Genomic DNA, 18,063 nt, shown 5'->3' with positions numbered 1-18,063 from the left:
TATAATTTATTCAAATTTTTTAAAAAGTGTTTATTTATAGTTAAATTAATTGGAACAATATTATTTTATAAAATATTATGTAAAGAACCCAGAAAATTAATAATTGTTTATTTTTAATATAAATGTAGATTTTGGCAAGCAAAATAAAAAACTCATTTAGCCTTTTTTAAATAACTATTTCTAATAAATTATCTATATTGTGTATAAATAAAAGTTGATTGAAAAATATTAACTATTTTCTTCGTTTGTAATATTTAAACATAAAAAATGTGTGGTGTTAAAGTTTTTTTCACAAAAAAAATAAAGTCTAAATTAAATATCAATCTGTGTGTATTAATTAATGATATTTAAAGAGTAAAAAGTTTAAAATTAATTAAGGAAATATCAAAAAAGAATGTAATTTTTAGATTAGATTACTAACTTTTTGTATTTTTTATCATTTGGTTTTTTGGAAAATTAAAAAAATGAATTTAAAATGTAATACATTACTTATATTACATTAAAAAGATCAAACGACATATAACAAACACTATTTGAATTAACTACTATCTTAGATTTAATGATTAATTAAAATCATTTTATATTTTTATATTCAGTTATTTATGAATAAAAACCTTATTTATATTTGATAATTGCTTCATTAAATACATTTACATTATCCATGCATCAAACACTCATTAATGTTCAAATTATGGATATTTCTATAAAATGATCTGATTGTAATACAAAAATAGTTTACTTTTATGTGCTTAAAAAAACTAAATTTGATCAAAATCTGTTCGAATAAATTTTTATGTGTATTCTGGAAGCAAGATTTACTAGGCTTTATGCTGGAATAATTTTTCACTCAACCAAACTATAACATATCCATTAATTGTAATTAATTTCTTTTATAAAGAAAATTTTAATTAAATTAGACTAAAGGGGATAAATAAATAAATTAATTAATTGTTGGATCTTGAACTTTATAAAAAAAAAGTAATAAAAAAATAAAATTAATTAATTAATTAATTAACATTAGATATATGTGCTAAAAGTAATTTATCTTAGCTATAATTTTAATTAGCTCAGTTTGTGCTTTTGAAGGTATTTCAACTGAACTTATTCTTTAGGAAGATAATACTCTAGTCTTTCCTATTTAATAGAAAACTCAAGATGGCAAAATTTGCTAATACTATGTTACTCCAGATATAGATTTTTGTTCTAATCTGATTACTGAAACTTATGAATAAGCTATTTAATGTGGTAGTACAGAAAATAATTATAATTCTTTTGCTGATGGATATAACTACTCAGGTGACTTTGTTATTGGAGAAAAGATAATTAACTTATAGTTTACTATCCCAATTAAATAATCTATCTTTTATGGAAAAACTGAACTCTGCTTTGGGTATAAGTTTGGCGGACAAAATAATGCCTTTACTTTCCTTGATCACATAGTCCCTAAGTAATAGATCTTCATGACTTTACCTTAGGCTGGTTCCAATTAAAGGAAGGGTATTATTGATATAGGTGATGCTGATTTATCAAAAACTAAAAATAATGCTTATCCTTTCTTTTTAAAAAGCTCTGAATAAAAAGGATACTACACTGCCTATTCCAGCTAAAATGTACAATACGGCTAATTCAGCTTATCTAGCCCAAGTGAAGTTTTTATTAATATCCACAGCCCTTTCTTTGAGTTTTAAGTTGAGTAAGTTTAAGACTTGATAAAGGCTTTTGCTGCACAGGGCATAAAATATGATTATTAACCATACAAATATCACTTCATTTCAGTCTCATCTATTGAAAAACTAAAAAATCTTTAATTCACACTAATGACAGATGAATCTAAGCCGTTTACTATCACCGTCTAACCTTCTTAATATACATAAAAATTGAGTGAAGGAATTTATTAAGTTTTAATTTAAGTTCCTATGTCCAAAGGAATCATGACTCTTAGTAACAGAATATTGCAAACTTACTATCTAGGAGTTGACTATCCTACTTAATAATTTTTAATAGCAGAAAAGAATACCTAACAACAATAATAATAATTCTGAATGCATAGAATGCTTACTTGCTAGCTTATAAGATAAATAAAATTTGGATTTTTTTTACCAAAAACACTAAAAAAAGTTTTTATTTTTTTAAGTTTAATTTGTTATTTTTTGTTTAAAATTTTAAAATAATTTCAGTTAGACTAAAAATTTTTATATGATTGATTTTTTTCAAGACAGACATTTCTTTTGTCTTTGTTTAATAAAATAATTTTATTAGTTTAAAATAAAAATTTTGAATAAACTTTGACATAATTTTTATATTCATTAAAATAAATATCTATAAATGTATTTACATTAAAAATAAAAAATTGTAACTTTTAATAAAATAAAATTAATTTAATTAATTTATATCACAAATTACTCTACCTATCCAGTTAAAAATTTTAGATTAAAGATTTTTACTTTTTAAAATATTACAAGACATTTGTTTGATGCCTTATGCGATATTTCTATCCTCTTAATATTTTTTATACTTGAAATAAAAATATATCATTTCTGTATTAAATAAATAATAAAATCGATTTTAGATATTTTAGAATAACTATGATAATTCTTAAAAAATATATATTAATGAAATATAATTAAAATTCATTTACTAGGAAAAAGAGTTTTTTTAATTTTTTTTTTTTAATTATAATTTCTCCTTACTTAACAATTAATTCAATTTTTAAAATAATTAAGAAATAAAATTTGATATTAAAATCATCAAATTTAATTTAAATAATTAAATAAATAGTTGATGTTTTGATAAATATTTTAATTAAAAAATAGATACCTATTTTCATATTTAAAAATGTGTTTTTAATGCTAATAATTGTTTTTATAACAAAAATAAATTATTTTAGTCAATTAAACTCATAAAATTATTTAAACCCTAAAAATTTTAAATAATTCATCTAATTAATAAATAGTTTTTATATTCAATAGATTTTTTAAATTTATTTTTAATAGTAAATATATAGTTGTTTTTCATATAAAAATAAATAGCCTTTCTAAAGCAAACTCATATAATTCATTAGACTTTAAAAATTTTTAATTGCTAACCTAATTAATTTTCTTCTTGTAAAAATAATCATTTTTTTAAAATATTTTGTAAATGAGTATTTTTTTAATTATTTTCGATTTTTGTTTAAATTAACCTATCCATAAAATGTACGATTTATAAAGAATCAAAAAATTTTAAATATTGATGAAAAGAATAATTTAAAAAAATATGTACGCAAAGGTATATATAAATGTAAAAAATCATTCAAATTTATATTTTTACAGTAATAATTATTTTTTATTATAAAATGATGTTTAAACAAGGATTAAAATACCTAAAAATATTTTTAAGTATTGTTTTTTATTTTAATTTATAAATCTTTATTTTTTTCAAAATTGGTTTTTATGGATATTTTGTTTTATATTTTATTTTATTTGATTTAATTTTAACTTTGATTTTTAATTCTAATATCTCATTTAACTTTTTAATTTTCCATTTTTCAACAAAAAAATAGCTTGAGTCTATCAAATCTAGCTTTTTAAAGATTTTTACAATTATAGTGTTTTGCTATCTTAAGGATTGTTTTTTAAACCCTCTTTTGATGATTTAATTGCATGTTTGTATATTTTTTTAAACTCAAAATCAAGAGAAAGGTTAAAATGGTTCACCATAACTTTTGGATCAATTTAAATACACTTCTTGAAATATATAATTGAATGTTGGTACCTTCTTTTTTTGTAAAATGCCATTCTTAGATTTAAAGGTGCATTGCTAACTTTAGGATCAAGTTAAACAGCCTTCTTTAAGAATTTAATAGCATAATCATACATTTCTTTTTACAGAAATAAATATCCCAGCTATTCAAATGCCCAGCTGTCCTTAGGATCAAGTTAAACTGTCTTCTAGAAGAAAGTAATTGCAGCATCATTCATTTCTTTTTTCAGAAATACGTATCCCATCCTTCCAAATGCCCAGCTGCACTTAGGATCAAGTTAAACAGCCTTCTAGAAGAATTTAATAGCATCATCATACATTTCTTTTTTCATAAATGAATATCCCAGATTTGCAAATGCCAAGCTGTCTTTAGGATCAAGTTAAGCAGCCTTCTAGAGGAATGTAATAGCATCATCATACATTTCTTTTTTCAGAAATGAATATCCCAGCTTTCCAAATGCCCAGCTGTCTTTATCATTAAGTTAAATAGCTTTCTAGAAGAATGTAATAGCATCATCATACATTTATTTTTTCAGAAATGAATATCCCAGCTTTCCAAATGCCCAGCTGTCTTTATCATTAAGTTAAATAGATTTCTAGAAGAATGTAATAGCATCATCATACATTTCTTTTTTCAGAAATGAATAACCCAGCTTTCCAAGTGCCCAGCTGTCCTTAGGATAAAGTAAAACAGTCTTCTTTAAGAATTTAATAGCATAATCATACATTTATTTTTTCAGAAATGTATAACCGAGCTTTCCAAGTGCCTAGCTGTCTTTAGGATTAAGTTAAACAGCCTTCTTTAAGAATTTAATAGCATAATCATACATTTCTTTTTTCAGAAATAAATATCCCAGCTATCCAAATGCCCAGCTGTCCTTAGGATCAAGTTAAACTGACTTCTAGAAGAAACTAATTGCATCATCATTCATTTCTCTTTTCAGAAATACGTATCCCATCCTTCCAAATGCCCAGCTGCACTTAGGATCAAGTTAAACAGCCTTCTAGAAGAATGTAATAGCATCATCATACATTTCTTTTTTATAAAATAAATATCCCAGATTTGCAAATGCCGAGCTGTCTTAAGGATCAAGTTAAGCAGCCTTCTAGAAGAATGTAAAAGCATCATCATACATTTTTTTTTTTAGAAATGAATATCCCAGCTTTCCAAATGCCCAGCTGTCTTTATCATTAAGTTAAATAGCTTTCTAGAAGAATGTAATAGCATCATCATACATTTTTTTTTTTAGAAATGAATATCCCAGCTTTCCAAATGCCCAGCTGTCTTTATCATCAAGTTAAATAGCTTTCTAAAATAATGTTATAGCATCATCATACATTTATTTTTTCAGAAATTAATATCCCAGCTGTCTAAATGCCTAGCTGTCTTTAGGATCAAGTTAAACAGTCTCCTAAAGGAGTGTAATTGCGTCATCATCATGATCATCTTTTTCTTAAAATAAATATCCCAGCTCTCCAAATTCTTAGCTGTCTTTAGAATTCATTCTTTATTAAGATCAAACTACTATTAATTATATTCTAATAAAATAAAGTATTATATTTAAATACATATAAGCATTCAATTTAATATTAATTAGAGTATATGTATCAAAATAATAATTGAACTGGTCAAAATCTTGTTTGAATTTATATTACCAAAGTCTCATTATTATAGTGAGTACCAAATTTAATTTCGTTCTATATTCACTGTAATTAAAGAGCAAGTCGAGTATAGCTGTTTATCTATTTGAAATATCAAGAACCATGATATCATGATTTGTGATATTTCAAATAATTTTTATATAACTAGTTATTTTCTTTGTTTTTTATTTAAAAATGTTTACAAAAATCAATCAAAATATAGATAATTTTTTGAAATTTGTGTCAATCAGAATTTGTCATTTTTGATTTGTGCTAAACCCCTCATATTACTATATATAATGAATATCCCAGATTTCAAAATGCCCAGCTATTTTTAGGATCAATTTAAATAGCCTTCTATAAGAATGTAATAGCATCATCATACATTTATTTTTTCAGAATAGATAATCCCAGCTGTTCAAATGTCTAGTTGTCCGATCAAGTTAAACAGTATTCGAGAAGAATGTAATAGCATCATCATACATTTTTTTTTTCAGAAATGAATTACCCATATTTCTAAATGCCCATCTATTTTTAGGATCAAGTTAAACAACCTTCTAGAAGAATGGAATGGCATCATCATACATTTCTTTTTTTATAAAATAAATATCCCAGCTGTCCAAATGCCCAGCTGCTTTTATGATCAAGTTAAACAGCCTTCTAGAAGAATGTAATAATATCATCAAAAATTTCTTTTTTCATAAATGAATATCCCAGATTTCTAAATGCCCAGCTGTCCTTAGGATCAATTTAAAGAGCCTTCTAGAAGAATGTAATAGCATCATCATGCATTTCTTTTTTCAGAAATGATAATCCCAGCTGTACTTATGTTCAAGTTAAACAGCCTTCTAGAAGAATGGAATTGCATGATCATACATTTCTTTTTTATAAAATAAATATCCCAGCTTTCCAAATGCCCAACTGTTTTTAGGATCAATTTAAAAAGCCTTCTAGTAGAATTTAATTGCATCATCATACATTTATTTTTTCTGAAATAAAAATCCTAGCTTTCCAAATGCCAAACTGTCTTAAGGATCAAGTAAAATAGTCTTCTATAAGAATATAATTGCATCATTATTACATTTCTTTTTTCAGAAATGATAATCCCTCCCAGCTGTCTTTAGGATCAAGTTAATCAGCCTTCTAAATGAGCGTAATTGCATCATTATCATACATTTCTTTTTTGTTAAATAAATATCCCAGCTGTTCAAATGCTTAGCTGTGTTTAGAAATCATTTTTTATTAAGATCAAATTACTATTATATCGTAATAAAACAAAGTAATATATTTAAATACCCATAGGCATTAAATTTAATATTAATTAGAATATATGTATCAAAATAATAATTGAATTGGTGGAAATAGATTTTGGGTTTTTATTACCTAAGTCTCAAATATGTTATTAAGGGCTTAATTTTTTATATTTTTACTGAATAAGATACTTACTAAACTTGATGCAAGTAAAATATAACTTCAAATCGAAAATAATTTAATTTTAAAGGCGATTGAAAAAAGAGTTAGATAAATAAATATAAGGCTTTAAATTTTTATAATTTTTAAAAAACTAAAATATTAAACACACAAATTAGTTTATCTTTTTTTGGTACTAAATTAGATATGTTAATAATTTATATAATAAATACAACTAATTTTAAGTTCATTTAATAAATTTATATATTAGGCACACTTTAGTTTTTTAATATAGCATTTGATATAGAAAAAAGGAAGAAAAAGTAAATATAAAAAGCTGTATAAATGATATTAGTTAGATATTGAATAAATAAATATGATCTGATATATATTTTTAATAATTAATCCTTAATTATTGGAATATCTTAATATTAGATAATTTATTTTTTTCTTTCTTTCATATTTTTTTAAGTTTTTTATTATTTTATTTCTTATATTATATTTTTTTCATAAAATTTGATTTGATTTGGATTTAAATTTAATTTTGAATTTTTATTCATATCTTTTTAATGTATTTTTAATTTATTTTTTAATTTTTATTCTTTCTTCATTTTTTTGTTGAATTGAGAGCAGTAGTAGTAGTAATTTAGCAGAGAGACCGAGCATGTCTTTTTATATCTAATATTTTAAACAATACTAATTATATATTAATAGGAGAGAGAATTTTGTATTTGTTTTTGTTAAATCGTCCTATATCTAGATAACTATTTTTATAGATTAATTAAATATACTCCATTAATTAATCATAAAAATTAGAATCTTTTTTTTAGATAAAAGGGAGCCGGATTAAAAACTTGCCGAAAAACTATCGTCTGGCTGGATTTGCTACTTATCTTCATACTTATGTATGAAGTACCTATTTAATAAAATAAAGTTATTAAGTGATCATATAATAATTATTCAGATTCTTTTTTTCAAAAAGATGCAATATTTAATTATCCCATTTGCAGATAAATCTAATTTGTGTTTCTTTTCTAAGTCTGTCTTTATGGTATCGTTCTTCATGCTGTCTCTTCCCTCATCAAAAACCCTCTTGTCTTGTCTTGTCGTCTTGTCTTTTGTGCCTTTCTGTCTTGTCATATTTTTGCAAATATTGGATTATCTAAAGATATTTCCAAATCTTTAATTTTTTTCAAATTTAATTTTGAAATTATTTATAAAGATAAATCAATTAAATTGTTAAGAAAATTCAATTAATATTATCAATCGTTAGTTAGCCAAATATTCATAAAAAATAAATTAAATGTCTATAACAATAGAAATTTATTTTTCAATAAATAAATTAGAAAAACTTTTAGAAGAAAAAGATTAGTAAACAAACATAACTAATAATGTCAAATAAATCAAAATTATTTTAGAATAAAATATATTTAAGGTAGATGTTTGATTGATGTAAGTATTACATTCAATTTCTAATTTATAGATTTAACTTTTACTTTTCTTATTTTATTTTATTAAATTTCAATAAACGAAGAAATAAATGTAAATGATATTACAAAAATTCTAATATAATTTACAAGAAAAATATACAGCAAGTAAGTAAATAAGTAAATGGTTAAATATAAATAAATAAATTATAATAAATATCAAATAAATCAAAACTTTAAAAAAAGTAATTGAAATCTTAAGTTATATTAGAATAATCATTTTATAAATTTCAATTAGTAAGTATTTCTATGTATTTTAAAAAATATAAATAGATAGATAGATAAGTAGGTAAATAAATAATTAATTATATAAATTTAACTAATATAAAATAGATCAAAACTTTTTTAAAGGATAAACTTAATTCAATTCATCCATCCATCCTTCCTTCCTTCCTTCCTTCCTTCACTTATGTTAAATAAATTAGTCAATTGTTATCTTTATCATTTTATTAAATATCTGTAAAGGAAGAATTATTTATAATATTAGAAAATGACCTTCTTTTCATATTATAATTCATAATAGCCTCATGAATTTACTTATGAGATTTTTATCTCTTTTATTCAATTTAATCCTTGGAAAATTCTTATTCTTCTGCTTGATTTTCTTAGTAAAACTAGGAAGGTTTTACTACAAAGCTGCTTGTCTTTTTCTTTTTTAAAATTTTATATTTTATTTTATCAACATCTTCAGATTTTGATAGAATGTCTTAATCAAGAGCACTTTCACTTTTACATGATTAATTTATTAACAGATTATTCTATTTTATTTCTCCTTCATTTTTATTTTCCTAATCATTTTAGGGTTATTTTTCTGAATTTATTGAATTTTTTGAATGACTCAAAACTTTAATTTCATATTTTCCTGATTCTGGGCTTTACTTTTATTCACGTATATCGTTATTATTCTAATTAACTTTATTAGGGTTGCTTTCATATGTTAAATAATCTGAATTACCTTCTGAATGTTGCTTTAACTATTCTAAAATAGCTTTTTTTCTTGATTAACTTTCAATTTTGTGTTTTGTAGTAATTATTTATTAATTTTTGTTGACTTTTTTAAAGGCAGCAATAACCCTGAGTTTGCTTAAATTAATTTTTTATCGGTCTTTATTTACTATTTGGTAAAGCTATTTTTTCGGTTTGTATACCTTTTGCATTATTAAACTTTCATTGTATTATTGGATAACTTTTTCAAAATTATTCTAAGGAAGATAATTTTAATAGGATTTAAGTTTATCAATATCTATCAAAATAAAATCCATTATTACTTAATTTTAAGTTTTTTCAATTTATATTTTTTATGATCTAAAAGACAATCTCGAAGTTAATTTGCTAGCTTATTTAGCCATATTTGAGGCAGTTGTATGTTGGCTCATAATTTTTCTTTTGTAAGATAAAGAGCTTTCTATTCTGTGGTATGTGCTTTATCTTTTATTTTGTTAGCTTTCAATATATGCTTGATCTTTTATATTGTTATTGCTGTTAAATTCCTTGATACTTGAGTTTTCTTTTATATAATTATCTTTATAATTTTAGCTTGTATTGTCTCTTATTTTGTTATAGTCTTCTCTATCATCAACATTAGCATAGCTAGTTCTCTTATCATTAAACTATTCTTCTAAATCAACTGCTTCTTCCTATTCTTGATGGTCTATAAAAATATTCTTAATTTTAAATAATTACTAAATGAAATTTATTTATATACAGTGGTCATTATCAGAGTCACTACCGTCTAAATTTAAGAAACAATAAATATCATCTTTAGTTATGAACTAAAGCAAAAATAAAGAATTAGGGCTTCTTATTATCCTTCTCTATTGTTCTTTTCTCTGCATCGGATCAGATTTATTGTATTTAGCTATCAAAATCGTTTTTTCAGGTTCTAAAATTATATTTAATAAATGTTTATAATCCTTTTTTAACTTATTTGTCTTTACTGTATTTAAGAAAGGGACATTGCTGCAGTTGGTGAGTATAGTTATCACATGAAGTACACTTTTTGGTTAAAATTATAAATTAAATAAAATTACTTAATTAATTAATTACTCTAACATCTAACCCTTTAGTCAAATTACTGTATTTAATTTAATCTCTCAGCATACAAAATTTTTCATAGTCTTTAGGAAATTTCTCTGCAGCTTCTCTAAAATCTTCTAAATTAAGGGTGACTAAACTAGTAACCCTCATACTCCTAGCACTTGTTTCTCTATTATTCCCACTAAAAAATGAGTAAAAACCAAAAGTAGTACCTTTCTTTTTTAAATATTTAAAGAAAATTAATCTTGCTATTGATTAAACTATTTTAAAATGTAATTAAAAAAAAAACTTACTTCTAATTACTAAATTTATAAATATGAGTTATCTTTATGCCCTTTAATAGGCAAAAAGAGCTAAACGTTCCCTTTGATTAAGAAATACAATGTATTGCCTTCATCTCCTTCTCTGTAAATAATTTCCTCTGGTCCAAATCTCTTTTCTTTCATTTTCAGTGCAAGCTTATCTAAAAATTCTAAAGAGAAGTTTAGGTTAAATACTTTATTTTGACGTAGGAGTTTTCCATAAATATCTTGATAAACATCCTCTTTTAATGAAAGAGGAATTTGCTCAAGATCTTTTTCAGCAGATTCATTAGAGACCATCTCTTCTTTATATAAATATTCTATATATTTTCTTACAGTCATAGCTAATTATTTATTTAATCCTCTTTTTTAAATATGTAAATTTAAATTCATCATTTTCTAGCGAAAATATTTCTTTCTTGATGAAAAATCTCCAATAATTCCTGAAACTTTTATTAATATTTTTACTTATTTATTAAACTTTTTTAAAACATTTATTTATTTTAATTAAAAAAAATTTTATTTTAAATTCTATAAAATATAAGGAAAATCTTTTTAAACTCATATACTACAAAGCCTTATATACAAATTTCATTTTGAGACAAAATTTATTTAAAATAAACTTCTAAAAATATATTGCAAACTCTTAAAGATTAAATTTATTTATAGACAACTTTTAAGAAGAAATTGAAGTAATTATTTTTAATAGAAAAAAGCAATCATCTAGCATACATACTAACTACTAACTTAAAAAAAGAAAGAAAGAAATTACTTGTATTAACTGAATAAGCAAAGACTGCACATGAAACTAGAGTCATACCAACGACAAATATTCTTTCAACTGTGGTCGTGGGAACTATATCACCATAACCTAGGGTGATCCTAAAAATACAAGTTATATTTTAGTTTTAAATATTATTTGATGAGTTGTTTTTAATTTCAAACATTTAATGTTATTTTTTAATATTTAATATTTATTTATTCAAAAATTAATCAAATTTAATTAATAAAAAAGTAAATTACATTGTAATAACTGAATAATAGACTCCAGCTACATATAAACCAAATATATCATTAGGTTCTAGATTTAATTTAGTCACCCAAGTAGTTTAGCCAGTTTCAAAAGTAGAAAGATAATAAAAACTACAACAAAATAAATGTGCTATAAATGATATAACAAAAATAACTTTTATTATATCTACTAAAGCAGCTCCTAAATTTCTTGGGTGAAAAACTTCTTCCAATCGATGTATGATATTTCTTATCTATTTAAAGATATTAAATAATACTTATTTACATAAAATAATTCATGATTTTTTGTTACTAGAAAGGCTCTGAGGATAAATATTGATTAGTAAAATTGTGAATTTTAACCAAAGATATAAGGTAAAACTATGATTATGTCGAACCAGAATTTAGCTTTTAAAAAAAAGCAATATTAAAAAATATTTTTCATTTAAATAAAACATACATTTTCCATAGCGTTTGATTATATCAATTCTATTATTATTTATGACGCCCTATTTAAAGAAAGAAGTATTGAAGTTCATAAACACATCAATTACAAACAAAGACTTGGCACCTTCTCCTCTATTAATTTAAAAAATCTTTTAATATACATTTTTCTTTCTCATTTAATATTGAATATTACAGCACAAATTATTAATAAGGCTTATTATCGTCATACTAAACTCCAAAAGCAATCTTTATAGGTCTTTAATTTTAAAAACATTTATATTAATTATTAAAAGAATTTTTTAATTTGATTACAAATAAAATATATTAAAAATGACCAAAAGCATAATTAATATGTCCCAGCCTATCTTAAAAGAGGAATTAGGCCTAATGACTAAATCTTCTAGTTCAATTAATCTAAATAAACAAATAATTTGTTTTCCTACACAAGTTTCTTCAAGTTTTTAAATGATATTATTTTTTCTCTCTTTTTATATTTGTATTAAAATATATTTTAATTAAAATAATATAAACAAATGAATAAAATTGAATTTACTAAAAACCCAACTCTAATATTTAAAGTAAATCCTTTATGTCAATGATGGCTTCTGTTTTTATATGTAAGAAATATCTTATTAAATGTTGATGTGCTTAATATTATTTATACATCTTTGTCAAAGTAGTCGTCATATCTGTAAATTTCATAGAACGCTGATCTATCATTTATGATATCAACCTGCCTTTTTTATATTTTCCTAAATTTTTTTGTTATACTCACACTCATCAGTCTCTAACTAAAAAAAATCAATTTTTGTAAAACACCAAACCCTCTTTTTCTCCATATATCATTAGAAAATCCAATGTTATTTCTCAATATCTAAATAAACTCAAGTTGCCTCTATTGCCTTTATTTTCTAACTGTTTTCTCATTATCGAAAGGCTTCTACTCTGTAGGTTCTATGCTAACATCATTACTACCATTTGGAATTAAAGTTTTTTAATCTTAATAGTTTTTATCATTCGAGAAAGTTGCATCCTTAAAATTTATAAGCTCAGAATACTATTTTTCTGCAAAATTAAATTATTGGTCTTTAAAGCTTTTCTAAGAGAGATAAAAATCTTAATCATAATTAATAGAATCCTGCTTTTTATATTTTGTTTGCTCTAAATCAGAGTGGTCATTGTGATTGAATAAAATTTTTTTATTATTTCTACTTTAAGATTGATCATCTTCTTTTTCATATATATTATATGTAGGAAAGCAAATTTTATGAGTACTTCCTAAATGATCTTAAATCTTAGTTATTGACACATTTGAAGACTTATCTTCGAATGCAATATTTGACTTTAAAATCATTTTTATATAGACTAATTATGCAAATGTAATTAATAGCTTGAATAAAATATAAAACAAAAATTAAATCTAATTGTTAATTAATTTTTAATGCTCAACGAAAAAGGTAGAATTTTTATTAATATATTGATTGGGTTTATCTATAATTGATTGATTGTTTATTTAAGGGCAATTAATATTCAATCAAAGATTACTCTATTTCTTTAACTATTTTACAAAATTTTATAAACAAAATTAAAATTTCTAAAAAATTCCAAATATTAAAATAAATTATAAATTCTAAATAAATATACTACTTCTAATACTTTTAAGATATCATAAAATTTTATTTGTAAATTCTTACAAAGATTATTAAAAAATATTTTCTTCTTAGAATTTTTATTTTAATATTAAATTTAATTTAGTCAATTTAGGTCTTAATAATTAATAAAACGTAGTTACTTGTTATTTAATTTTTCTCATATCATTTTTTAAATAAAAATAAAATAATATAGGTTCAATATATAAATATGTAGAAAATTTAGACATTATTTACCCAATACGTAAAAGAATGAATAACTTTGTTTTTAAAGAAATATAAGATTACTATTTCATATTTTTAGAATAATCTAAAATAAATATCAATCTGAATCAATATTTTAAAAATCAAATATCGAAGCTCTATATTAGTAAAACTATAATTTCAAAGTAATAAATATACTATATTAAATATTGTTATTATAATTTCTTACTTAAATTCTAATTTTAATAGGAAATTCATCACTTTAAATAATGCATAAACAACATTTGTAATAAATACTATTATGATTTTCTAAAATTCATTTATAAATTCTTACAAAAAACTATTAAAATACATTTTATTTTTTTGATTTTTATTTTAATATTAAATTTTAATTATTAAATAGATAATAATAAATAAAAATTAATGAAATATTTCAAAATAATATGCTACTTACTGATAATATTTTTATATGCAATTCTTTGCTTATTTTTAATTATTATTTTATATTTTTTATTAATTTATTTATTTATTTTTTTATTTAATTTTTATTGTTTTATTTATTTAATTATTAATTTGTTTATTTATTTATTTGTTTTTTTATTCTTGTAATTAATTTATTAATATTTATTATTTTATTTTTATTTCATTTTAATTTTTATATTTTTTATTTGTATTTTATCTCAATCTCTTATAATCAGGTGATAACGATAACGATAACTCTCAAAGCTCAATCTAAAATTTAAGGTACCTATTATAAAATTTGAATTCAAGAAGCGCTGGGTAATAGAAGAACGGGAAGAGATGGGATCCGGGAGGGAAAAAGAATTTCTAATAAAGAAATAATTATAAAAAATAATTATTCCTTTATTGTTTGGATTTTTAAAAACTTAGATTATGAAATTCCTCCATAATCTTTTAGCTTTTCATGAATTATGCTAGGGCTAATATAAATTTTAGATGTATATTTTTATTTGTATTGATAAAAATTGTAGGATTCGAAGGCTATTTGCTGTTGGGATTTAAAAACTTTTTAGAATCTAAAATTATATTAGAAGTTAGGAGCATATACATGATTTTCCTTGTTTTACTTTTCTAATTTTCTCTGATCTAATTTTTTTCAAAATTATTCTTATATAAAATTTTCCCCTTTAATTAAATTATTTGTTCTTTTCATACATAAGCAGGTGGGAGTAAAATTAATAACAAATATACTTTTTTTATTTGATTTCTTTATATGATTAACTTAATAAAACCTTCTTCACTCTTTAATTTTATAAAACTTAACCTATTTTAATAATTGAAATTTTTTTTGTATTTAAAAAAAGTAAGTTCATATTATTTTTAATTTCTTTTAAAATTAAAATATTAATTTTATCATTATTTTGTTATATTTCATCTAATATTAAAAATAATAAAATAGAAAATTTAAATTTGTTAGTAAATTTTTTTAAAAAAATAAAATAAAGTTTTGCTTTTTGATTTCAAAGTAAAAATATTTATTTGTTAATTTGGCATAAAATAATTTTATAGCCAATAAATGTTTGATAAATTATTAATTGAAATTAAAATTTTATTATAAAATATAATTTAATTAAAATTTTATATAATAATTTTATGAAGATTTAAATAACTTTTTTTATTATTTAAAAACAAACATTTTTTTCTACTTTTTTTATTTATTTTTAATAATAATAATAATATCAAATAGAAATCTTCTTATAATACATCTAAAAGTAATTAAATTTATTCAGTTAGATTCATGAATAATTTTTCAAAAAATCTAACGAGGGAAATATTAATTAAGAAGAAAGAAATTAATTAAGAAAAAGATATTTACTATGAAAATTAACTTCTATTTATAATTTTTTCATTTATTTATAATAGATTTGTAACATGCTATTTTTAAAAATTATGTTGAATTAAAAATTTGTATTATAAAAAAAATTTGAATATAAAAAACGCTCTTAAACTTTTAAAATTGACACTTATTAAGCTCTCCATTTTCAATAATTTATAAATGTTAAGATATATAATCAAATCAATTGAAATTGATCATAAATAAATCTTATATTTAAATAACATAAATGCTTACAGAACATAAGCGGATGTAAATCTCACAGTTTTTAAAAATATTACTAACTAAAATATAGACATTTTTAAATTGAATAGAAATTGCAATAAATATGAAAAATCAAGAAAACTATGCTTAAAAAAATTAAAATTATGTCTTTTATTTTGTTAATAGATAGAAAGAACTAAAAGTTGTTTAATTATTTTCTTATATTAGTTAACAAATTAATTTCCTTATATTTTTATCTGAATCAATAACACCAAAAGGATCAAATAAATAAATTATTTTAATTAAGAAACAAATTTATTTACTGTTAATTAAAATCTTGAAAGAAATTACATTAATTTTTATTTAAAATAAATTAAAACACAATCAAAATTAACATTTTTTAATTGGTAGAATGGTTTATGCTTATTAATATTTGAATGATTTGAGATATTTTTTAGTTTATTAGTTGAATGAATGAATAATTTATCTATTATTTTTTTAAGTTTAGTTCATTTTATTATCTTTAAAATTTTTATTGGTTTAAATTATTTTAATTAGTTTTATTTAAATATTTTTATTTTATGTTTTATTTTTATTCTTTTTTAAATATTTTATTTAATAAGGCATTATTTTTTAAGGCATAGATTTGTATAAAGGCATTTGTTTAATAAAGGCATATATTTAGTAAAGGCATTTTTATTTATTTTTTTTATTCATTTTGACAGAATTGTTAGTTAATATAATTAAAAATGGATAAAAGAAGTATCAAAATATTCTAGGCATATTATATTCTATAGGCATGATATTAAAAATAAAATTCTTTAGTTTTTATAATTTTTGGAAGAAGTGGTTTTTAATTTTTTTGATTCTACCTAATATATCAAGGATATATTAATCCTTCGCAGTTTGGTTTTGAGTAGTAGCATGATTTTGTTTGGAGAGTGGCTAATAGCAAGTTAATCATTTTTAAAATGCATTTTTTCCTAGATTCTTAATCAAACAGAAAGCTATTTTCAACTTTAAATGATGAATTGGAGTTAAGTCAGTATCATTTTTATTTTTGAACCATATATTCTTGCGAATATAAAGATTCTAAGTCGAAAATGCTTTTCTGTAATGATTATCCATTTTATTTAAAAACTTTGTGCTTAGAGAGCGTTGGGATAACTGTATTAAGAGGGAAACTTAAAAACTTCAAAATCATTCCTCAAGCCAGTTCGCGAAAGATTATTTGCTTGTTTTTTTGTTCTTTTTATATTTTTTAATAATTATAATTAATTTTGCAATTATTTGTTTTTAACGTTCTAATGAATTGTTTATTAAAATCTTAACGTTAAAATTTTCTTAATTAAAATTCCTTTCGAATCCTTAAGAAAAACAACTAATTAATTATTAACTAATTACTTTTGTTAAATTCTATGATAATTTATCTGATTTGAATCTTTTGCTTTAAAATAAATAAATAAATAATTTACAATGCTAAATTTAAAATAAATGCTAATATTATTTTTTTTTGAGAACTTTAATATAATAAGTAAATTATAAAATAATTAAGACAATTTATTAAAATATTTTAAATGAAATAAATAAATTCATTTATTGAATTGAAATTAATTGATCATATTTTAATTTTTAGCTAATTATTTTAAAAATAAATAATAAATTAAATAAATCAAAATAATTCTAGTTTATAAAAACTTATTAAATCAATATTATTAATGAAGATTAAATTTTTCAAAATTATTATGAGTATGTTAATGATTATTAATTACAATTATATGTTGAAAATAATATAATTATACTAATTCAATTAATTGGTGCAAAAATTCATTAATAAAGTAAAAAATAAAAAATTAGAAATATTTTTCATATTAATAACTTAAATAGGTAGTTTTTTAATAGTTTATATTTTAATTATAAAAAACTAAACTTTAAAGAAAATTGTTTAAAAATTAAAAAAATTAAGTTTTATTTCTTTATTTATTTCTAAATAGCAATTGTATTATAATTTGATAAATTTTTTAAAGATAAATTGTATATAAAATATGTATCCTAATATATGATAATGCAATTAA

General features: G+C 21.2%; 8 protein-coding genes across 8 annotated transcripts; 1 reads left to right on the top strand and 7 right to left on the bottom strand. All coding sequences in view use genetic code 6, as the record gives it.

The window, feature by feature from the left end:
- Window positions 1–1,025: 1,025 nt before the first annotated feature.
- Window positions 1,026–2,042, top strand: TTHERM_00188790 (hypothetical protein; the record flags this gene model as incomplete). Its single annotated transcript, XM_001016555.3, has 1 exon — window positions 1,026–2,042. The coding sequence occupies one exon, from the start codon at window positions 1,026–1,028 to the stop codon at window positions 2,040–2,042; it is 1,017 nt and encodes a 338-aa protein (XP_001016555.3).
- Window positions 2,043–3,551: 1,509 nt separating this feature from the next.
- On the bottom strand, window positions 3,552–5,246 carry TTHERM_00188780 (tetratricopeptide repeat protein; the record flags this gene model as incomplete). The annotated part of the gene is made up of 1 exon (XM_001016554.1): window positions 3,552–5,246. One exon carries the CDS (start codon window positions 5,244–5,246, stop codon window positions 3,552–3,554), a length of 1,695 nt encoding a protein of 564 aa, XP_001016554.1.
- Window positions 5,247–5,777: 531 nt separating this feature from the next.
- On the bottom strand, window positions 5,778–5,969 carry TTHERM_000188779 (tetratricopeptide repeat protein; the record flags this gene model as incomplete). Its single annotated transcript, XM_012797752.1, has 1 exon — window positions 5,778–5,969. The coding sequence occupies one exon, from the start codon at window positions 5,967–5,969 to the stop codon at window positions 5,778–5,780; it is 192 nt and encodes a 63-aa protein (XP_012653206.1).
- Window positions 5,970–6,182: 213 nt separating this feature from the next.
- On the bottom strand, window positions 6,183–6,618 carry TTHERM_00188760 (tetratricopeptide repeat protein; the record flags this gene model as incomplete). Its single annotated transcript, XM_001016552.2, has 2 exons — window positions 6,183–6,303; window positions 6,464–6,618. 2 exons carry the CDS (start codon window positions 6,616–6,618, stop codon window positions 6,183–6,185), a joined length of 276 nt encoding a protein of 91 aa, XP_001016552.2.
- A 1,134-nt stretch (window positions 6,619–7,752) lies between these two features.
- Window positions 7,753–7,932, bottom strand: TTHERM_00188750 (hypothetical protein; the record flags this gene model as incomplete). The annotated part of the gene is made up of 1 exon (XM_001016551.1): window positions 7,753–7,932. The coding sequence occupies one exon, from the start codon at window positions 7,930–7,932 to the stop codon at window positions 7,753–7,755; it is 180 nt and encodes a 59-aa protein (XP_001016551.1).
- A 772-nt stretch (window positions 7,933–8,704) lies between these two features.
- TTHERM_00188740 (cyclic nucleotide-binding domain protein) lies at window positions 8,705–12,168 on the bottom strand (the record flags this gene model as incomplete). Its single annotated transcript, XM_001016550.2, has 9 exons — window positions 8,705–9,930; window positions 9,985–10,161; window positions 10,217–10,274; window positions 10,326–10,532; window positions 10,610–11,067; window positions 11,391–11,500; window positions 11,642–11,883; window positions 11,943–12,037; window positions 12,090–12,168. The coding sequence occupies 9 exons, from the start codon at window positions 12,166–12,168 to the stop codon at window positions 8,705–8,707; spliced, it is 2,652 nt and encodes an 883-aa protein (XP_001016550.2).
- A 500-nt stretch (window positions 12,169–12,668) lies between these two features.
- Window positions 12,669–13,430, bottom strand: TTHERM_000188739 (cyclic nucleotide-binding domain protein; the record flags this gene model as incomplete). The annotated part of the gene is made up of 1 exon (XM_012797751.1): window positions 12,669–13,430. One exon carries the CDS (start codon window positions 13,428–13,430, stop codon window positions 12,669–12,671), a length of 762 nt encoding a protein of 253 aa, XP_012653205.1.
- A 1,179-nt stretch (window positions 13,431–14,609) lies between these two features.
- TTHERM_00188730 (hypothetical protein) lies at window positions 14,610–15,800 on the bottom strand (the record flags this gene model as incomplete). Its single annotated transcript, XM_001016549.1, has 3 exons — window positions 14,610–14,757; window positions 14,817–15,036; window positions 15,767–15,800. 3 exons carry the CDS (start codon window positions 15,798–15,800, stop codon window positions 14,610–14,612), a joined length of 402 nt encoding a protein of 133 aa, XP_001016549.1.
- Between the last annotated feature and the right edge of the window lie 2,263 nt (window positions 15,801–18,063).

Source organism: Tetrahymena thermophila (assembly GCF_000189635.1).
Source record: "Tetrahymena thermophila SB210 genomic scaffold scf_8254638, whole genome shotgun sequence".
In the NCBI taxonomy this organism is placed as follows: Eukaryota; Ciliophora; class Oligohymenophorea; order Hymenostomatida; family Tetrahymenidae; genus Tetrahymena; species Tetrahymena thermophila.
Note: the sequence above shows the minus strand (reverse complement) of the source record. Positions and strands in the feature narration are given on the sequence as shown.